Here is an 8,105-nt window from a genome sequence, read left to right on the forward strand (position 1 = left end):
CGTTATTATCGAAGCTGATCCTACCGCTCTCGTTGTTTCCACCCATGATTTTGCGCCGATGGATGATAATCTGACGAAAATACCCCTTTGCTGGGCGCCTATAAATATTCTCCTTTCTTTCGCTTTGCAATGTTTGGCCCTCTTTGTTTCTACTTTATACTTGCATCCTTCTCGCTTTTGCTCCTTTCTATTTGATCCTTTTTCTCCTCTTATTACAGCGTCCTCTTCTTTTCTTTCTTCTTTGGTATCGGTTTTTTACCCTGGCTCTTCCTCTTTTGATGAATGTGCTCGGGATGACCTACGCTACACCTATGAGGTCGAGGATGACGTGCAAGTTATCATCCCGACTGGAGTACATTGATTTTCTGAGCCCCCTATTAGCTCCAGTACCTTTTTCCAAGAACAATTTGTGGTTGACTTCCGTCTTCCCATTCATCCCTTCTTTACTGATGTCGGCCGCTATTTCCGTATTCATCTGGGGCAACTGACACCCAATTCCCTAAGAATCCTCTGTGGCTTTGTAATTCTATGTGAAGTATGCGAAATATCCTGGTCCGCCTACTTATTTCATTGCTTCTTCACCTTACGGCACCAAGAAGGCGTATTTCGCTTCCAGCCCCGTCTTCGCACTAATTTTTTCTCCTCCTTACCGTCTTCCGACCCCAACTGGAGAAACCAATTTTTCTTTATTGCCTTTCCTCGCGACGTGGAGTGGCCTCTACGATGGCAACAATCACTCCCCTCTTCTCCTGAACGGGGTGAATTTCATCTCGACGCTTCCTATTTGGAAGCCTCGTCTCGCTTGACAGGCTAGCGCATTAACTTAATGCGTCTGCTATCGGAGGAAATGTTGTCCTACTTCCGCCTGAGCAATCTGACCCAGGAGACGCCTCGTTCATTGGGTAAATATTTCTTTTTGTTCTGTCCTTATTTCTTGGGTACTTTATTCATCTTCAGTGTCAAGTTGTTTCACACTTTACTTGATACAGCGGAAGCCTTAACCCATGCCTCAGATGTTCATCCCCTTCCTCTGAGTGACATGGAGATAATGAGGTGAGGGCGAGTTATCCTGGAAAGAAGGGCCCTACCCTTTTCATCTTCAACCCCGATCGGTGGGGCTTCCTCAGCTAATCCACCGCCCATACCTGTTCGGCGAAGACCTGCTGTCCGACCTGCTCTTTTGGCTAGTCCCACTCACCCTCGGACTGCTCGCGTACCTCGATCAACTGCTCGTGCTAGCCCCCGGGCCCCCGCTCGCCCCCGAGCCCCACGTACGGCTCGGCCTACTGCTGCTACATCCTCATTAGAGAACCCTCCCCGGGCCTCTTACATCCCCGGTCTGGGTCTTAGTGCAAGGCTTATGGGCCTTGGCGGACGAACGGGCAACGTCCCTTTTGCTGATCCGGATTTCAGAGAAGCCTCACAGGCGGCTCGCCGGGCTCGTGCCACGGATGAACGCACGCGTCATAGTGTTTCTTCTCTTTCTAGACGCCAGACTCGACTGCCTTCCGATGATTCTGACTCTGACAATCAACCACTATCTCAGAGACGCCAGCGTCAAGCTCCTCGCCCGACATCCAATTCTGGCCCATCATCTGTCCCTTCTCCTCATCCGAATGCAGATATCTCTCTTACGCACCCTCAGGTGACTCCACCTTCATTCCCGAGTCAGGTGGCTGATCCTCCTACTTCATCTATTAATCAAACCGAGCCGTCATCTAATCCTTCTGCCCCCTCGCAACATGCTCAGGCCGATGGAGCCGACCCCTCACAACATGCTCAGAGCGATGAAATAGGTCCCTCGGAGCGACTTTTCCATATCCCTCCAGTACCTCCTCCAGGACCTTTTTCAGCTCCTTCCGATGAAACCGCCGAGCCTTCCTCTCCTCCTGACTCCGCTGCGGGTCCCTCAGGCCCTCCTCCACCTATCTATCGAAAGTATTGCACTACCCTTCCCTCTGAAGAGCAATTATGGGCTCAGACAAATATTCCTACCAGCTCCTTAACAATGAAAGGTCGTCTGGCCACTATATGGGAAGAAAGCCCGCGGCATATGAATTCCCTACCTTCTCCAGCCCAGATGGACCAATTTGCAGAATTATACACTAAGGTAACCCTTAAAGATTCCCCGACTGTTGCTTTTCTCCCTCTTATCAGATATTTTTTATGTATCGCAGGCCTGTGTGCAATCTCTGATAATGAATCATTCTTTCCACACAACTTATCATCAGAAGAAGATGCTGCAAGATCGTGTCGCCGAACTGGAAACACAACTGAACGATCCAGCCCAGGCCAGCTATGCTTTGCGAGCGGAAATAAAAGAGCTGACCAGAAGGAAGAATAGTCTAGAAGTGTCCCTAGCTCGGTCCAACCACGAACTTAAAGATCTCCAGAAGAAGCTAAGTCAAGCCGATACTGTGCTCCAACAGAATATGGATCAGCAGGCTTTAGAGAAGCAAAGAGCTATGGACCAATTGTCTCAAAGATTGCGGGCGGCCGAAACTTTGGTGCAGGATCAGGATCAAAAGTTAAAATTGCAGGAGGTCCTTTTACAATCCCAAGAGGCCCGTCTGCGTTCCCAAGCGACAGACCTGGCTACTGCTAAAAATGAACTAGCTCAGGCTAGAGCCACAGCAGAGGGCGTGTCAACTGCTCTAACAATTTATAGGGAAGGAGAGAACGACCGCTATTTGTAGAGCCGTGCTGCGTATCTGCGTTCCCCAGAATTTTGCGCCCAAGTGGGACATCGTTTTTCCACGTCTGTTATTTACGGGGCGGGCGGAGCTTTGCGACAGCTTCACGAGCAAGACTATTTAAAATCCCTCCCCCCTCCCGAATTCTTGGACCATGATCGAATGCTTAAAGAAATACCAGACGATATATTCGATCCTTTCGATATACAATGACCTGAAAATTGCTTGTAAACTTCTTTGTTGTTTCTTCGCTTTCTTTTTGATGCTTGCTTTAAGATGCTTAACTTGGTCATAGAATTTTTCATACAATTTGCTCTTACATTTTCTGCTTTTTCCCGATCTGCTCTTTTATACTAACCCGACCTAGGAGATGAGTCACAACTAGGCCCATCATTTGGTCTTCACTTCCCGATCTGTCTTTTCAAACTCGATAAGGTCGTAGGTAATTAGCGCTCCAGGGCCGGTCCAGCTTCTTGCCTCGTTCATCTTGCAAATAATAAGCTCCGGAAACTAACTTTTTAATGACCTTATATGGTCCCTCCCATTGCGGTGTCAACTTAGTCACATCCCCTACTGGCTTGATTTGCTTCCAGACCAGATCTCCTTCCCCAAAGAATCGGGGAACTACCATTCGGTTGTAATTTTGTCTCATTCTTTGCCGATAAGCCTCTAGCCGAGCCATTGTTCATCTCGGGTTTCGCTAATAAAATGCAGCTCCGCTAGCCGACGCTCCGTATTTCCTTCATCATAGAGTATCCTTCTAACTGACGGTACACCAATCTCATTGGGTACTACTGCCTCGTTACCATAAACCAGGTGAAATGGCGTCAGACCTGTGCTTTCCCGAGGTGTTGTACAATAAGCCCATAGAATGCTTGGTAGCTCTTCCATCCAATTGCCTCCTACATGATCCAGCTTAACCTTCAGACCTTGGACTATTTCTCTGTTAATTACTTCAGTCTGACCATTGCTTTGAGGATAGGCCACTGAAGTGAACACTTGCGTTATATCAAATCCCTTACACCAGGCTTGGATTCTATGTCCCTGAAACTGTCTTCCATTGTCAGACACCAGCTTATGGGGAATACCAAACCGGCAGAGGATCTTCTTCCACAAGAATTGAATAACCGCATCCTCTGTAATCCGGGCCAAGGCTTCTGCTTCCACCCACTTGGAAAAATAATCCACAGCCACCAATAGGAAACGCCTTTGACCGGGTGCCATTGGAAATGGTCCTACGATATCCATGCCCCATTGATCAAAAGGGCATGACACGACGGACGTTCTCAACAGAGCTGTAGGTTGATGTGTCAAGTTCTGATGTTTTTGGCAGGACAAGCAGGTGTTCACCAACCTCTAAGCATCCCTTTGAAAAGTAGGCCAAAAATATCCAGCCAGGAGCACCTTGCGAGATAACATCCGACCTCCTACATAATTGCCACAACATCCTAAATGTATTTCCCGCAAGGCCTGGTCGGCTTCCTCCATGCTCAAGCATTTAAGTAAAGGTCGAGAGAAGGATCTTTTGTATAGCTAGTCCCCAATCATGACATAAGCATGGGCCTGCCTTCTTATTAATTGAGACTCTTCAGGATCTGTAGGTAAGACCCCTTGCCTGAGATAACTTATCACGGGTGCCCGCCAGTCAATAGTTGCCCCCGCATTGTTTTGCAAATCTATCTGGGCTATCAGGAAGGTTTGTGCTGTTGACCGATCCAATACCCAAGTAGTTAAGGAACTGGCCATCTTTGCTAGTTCGTCCGCTCGCTCATTCTCTGACCTGGGTATCTTTGTTATGCTGACTTCTGCAAATTCTGCCTTCATCTTTTCATAAGCTTCCCGATACATTTTCAATTTATCACAATTTATAGCAAAGTTGCCAGTAACATGCTGAGTCACTAACTGAGAATCTGAATAGATGATGACCCGGGCTGCTCCAACATGCCGGGCTGCTTGCAACCCAGCCAACAAAGCCTCATACTCTGCTTCATTATTAGTGGCCCGAAAATTCAACCGTATTGCCACCTGGAGTATATCTCCTTGCGGAGATATTACTAGGACCCCGACTCCACTTCCTTGATGATTAACAGACCCATCTACATAGATTTTCCATGTTTCTTCAGAGCTGGTTTGATGTACCTCTGTTAAGAAATCTGCCAAGGCTTGTGCTTTAATAGCGGTGCGGGGTTGATATTGTATGTCGTATTCTCCTAACTTAGTGGCCCATTTAATAAGCCCCGCAACTTCCACATTGGTCAATGCTCTTCCCATGGTGCTGTTGGTCAAGACTGTGATTGGATGCGATAAAAAGTAAGGTCGTAACCGCCGAGCCATAAGAACCAGTCCGTAAACCAACTTCTCGAGCGTCGTGTATCGGGCCTCGGCTCCCTTCAATAAATGGCTAAAGAAATACACGGGTCGTTGTACATGGTCATGTTCTTTGACTAGCACTGCCCCTACAGCCTCAGGGGTAGTTGACAAATAAACCCATAAGGGTTCCCCTACAATGGGCTTAAAAAGAGAAGGCAGAGTCTTTAGGTACTTCTTCAGCTCCTCAAAAGCTTTAGTGCATTCTTCATCCCACTGGAACTTGGAGGCTTTTCTTAACACCTTGAAAAAAGGGGCAGCCCAATCCGCAGATCTGGAAATGAATCTTGACAGGGCTGTTATTCGGCCGACCAGCTTTTGGGTTTCCTTCAAATTCTGAGGCGGTTGCATATCCTTGAGCACCTGCACTTTTTCGGGATTGGCCTCTATTCCTCACTCGGTCACTAGGTAACCCAAGAATTTTCCTCCTTTGGCCCCGAATAGACATTTCAAAGGATTGAGTTTCAGTCCATACCGTCGGAGAGTTTTGCACGTTTCCTCCACATCTTTGATCAAGTTTTCGGCCATCGAGGACTTGATAAGTATGTCGTCGACATAGACTTCCACATTTCGCCCGATCTTCTCTTGATCTTCCCGGGCTAGAGGTATCTGATGATATCCCTGATAAGCATCCAGCATACATATTCTCTCGCATCCGGCTGTGGAATCCACCATTTGATCAATCCGGGGCAAAGGATAGCAATCTTTGGGGCTGGCCCGATTGAGGTCCCGGAAATCTATACATACTCTCCACTTGTTGTTAGGCTTCTTTACCAAGACCACATTGGAAAGCCATGAAGGAAATTTTACTTCTCGAACATGTCCTGCCTTCTTGAGCTGGTCCACCTCAGCTCTTATTATTTTATTCTGATCCGCTGAGAAATTTCTCTTCTTTTGCTTCACAGGCCAGGAGTCAGGTAACAGATGCAACTTGTGCTCAGCCACCTCTGGTTTAACTCCGGGAAGTTCCTTCGTAGACCAGGCAAAGACATCCCGATTGCGGATTAAACACTGAACCAGTTCTTCTTTGAGGGGAGGGGGGAAGGTCACTAGCCACCCTGGTCAGACTTTCAGGTCTATCAGCGTGTAGTTGTATTTCTTCCCAAGGGATGGACTCCTCAGCTGTAGGCAGAGGCTCTTTTTGAACAACATGCACACCTCCATCCTGCATCCTTTGATGTTTCCGAGCCTCCACTCGGACAATATCGATATAGCACCGCCGAGAGACCTTCTGCTCTCCTTTAACTTCCCCGACCTGCTCCCCCACAGGAAACTTGATTTTCTGATGAAAGGTCGAGACAGCGACCCTAAATTCATGCAGAGCGGGCCTCCCTAGGATAACATTATAGGAAGAAGGAGAGTCCACCACTATAAACGTGCTCCTCCTTGTGCGCACCAGCGGCTTGGTGGCTAGAGATATAGCCAGCTTGATCTGACCCATAGGCTTTACTTCATTGCCCGTGAATCCGTATAGAGAGGTGGCCACTGGCTGAAGTTCAGAAGCATCAATCTGCATCTCTTCAAAAGCGGTTCTGAATAGAATATTAACCGAGCTCCCGGTATCAACGAAAACCCGAGCCACTCGACTGTTGGCAATAATGGCCTTGATGATGAGTGCATCGTCATGAGGCAACTCCAGACCTTCCAGGTCTGCAGGCCCGAAGCTAAGAACATGGCCCGCAGCTTGCTCCTGACTGCATCCAACAACATGAACCTCCAACCGCCGAACATGGGGCTTACGGGCTCTTCCTGAATCTCCGTCGGTTGGCCCTCCAGAAATCATACCGATCTTTCTAACAGCTGCGTTACCTCTGTTTTCGACTTCTCGTGATCCTTCTGGCTCCTTTCCCCGGCCAGGTTGATGATGGCTAGGTCCTGCGAGGTCAGGGCGAGATGGTCCTGCTTGTCCTGCCACCCTTTGTTCTTCCATTATTTTGATCAACTGAGGAGCTAGCTCAGGTGGAGGCAAACCCATCTCAGCAGCTCGCTTAGAATCACGAGCAAACTGAAAGCAATGGTTAGTATCATGTGTACGGGATCTATGATAAGTGCAGTAACGATTACTCCCTGACCCCGGTCGGGGGATATGCACAGCGGCCACTCGAGGAGCAGGTCGAATTTCGGGCCTGGGATGAAAGGCAGGTCGGGCTTCTCGAGCTCGCGGCAGAGGCTGGGGGGTGGTTGAGGAGCTCTTCTTTCTTGCCTATTGGTGGGAGGAGGTGGTTTTTCGGCCGTCCTGCGAGCCGCTTGTGCTTCCTCTACCTTGATGTAGGAAGTAGCTTTCTCCACCATCTCATCAAAATTCTTGGCGGGATTCTTGATGAGATCTCTGAAGAATTCACCTTCTCCCAATCCATGAGAAAAGGCGCTCATCAGAATCTCTGAAGTGGCAGTGGGAACATCTTGAGCTACTTGATTGAAGCGGTTGATATAATTTCTTAGAGGCTCAGTCGACCCCTATTTTAGGGCGAAAAGGCAATGATCTGTCTTTTGATATTTTTTACTGCTAGCAAATCGGCGCAGAAAAGCCGTTTTGAAGTCCAGGAAACAGGTGATGGACCCTTGAGACAACCCATCAAACCATTTTAGGGCTGAACCAGATAAAGTATTTAGAAAAGCTCTACATTTAACAGCATCGCTATATTGGTGCAGAAGGGCTGCGTTTTTGAATTTTCGCATATGATCTTCAGGATCCTTGCTTCCATCATATTCTCCAATCGATGGAGCTCTATAACCCTTAGGCAGCCTTTCGTTTAGAATCCTATCTGAGAAAGGCACTTTCTTGTCTGGATCTTTAGGGAACACCTCAGGTAAGACAAGGGCTCTTCCCTTCTTTGAGTTCCGCGGTTGTGAGCTCTCAGCTATAGATGCTTGAGGCTGCTCCTTCTTGAGGCTATGTGCTTGGGGCTCTGGCTGATAATATCCTATACCAGGCTCACGATAAGGGTGCTGAGGAAATACTTCAGGCTGTTTTCTTTTGGAACCTCGATCTGAAACAGGGGGGGCTCCTTGGAAACCGCAGCAGGAACTTGTTTGGGTCGTGAG

The 8,105-nt window shown here is 48.1% G+C and overlaps 1 protein-coding gene across 1 annotated transcript; it reads left to right on the forward strand.

Annotated features, from left to right (window-relative positions):
- The first annotated feature begins 1,360 nt into the window (after positions 1 to 1,360).
- On the forward strand, positions 1,361 to 2,696 carry LOC122004225 (MICAL-like protein 1). Its single transcript, XM_042559147.1, has 2 exons — positions 1,361 to 2,110; positions 2,178 to 2,696. The coding sequence occupies exons 1-2, from the start codon at positions 1,361 to 1,363 to the stop codon at positions 2,694 to 2,696; spliced, it is 1,269 nt and encodes a 422-aa protein (XP_042415081.1).
- The last annotated feature ends 5,409 nt before the right edge of the window (positions 2,697 to 8,105 follow it).

Source organism: Zingiber officinale, chromosome 7B (genome assembly GCF_018446385.1).
Source record: "Zingiber officinale cultivar Zhangliang chromosome 7B, Zo_v1.1, whole genome shotgun sequence".
NCBI classification, from domain to species: Eukaryota; Viridiplantae; Streptophyta; class Magnoliopsida; order Zingiberales; family Zingiberaceae; genus Zingiber; species Zingiber officinale.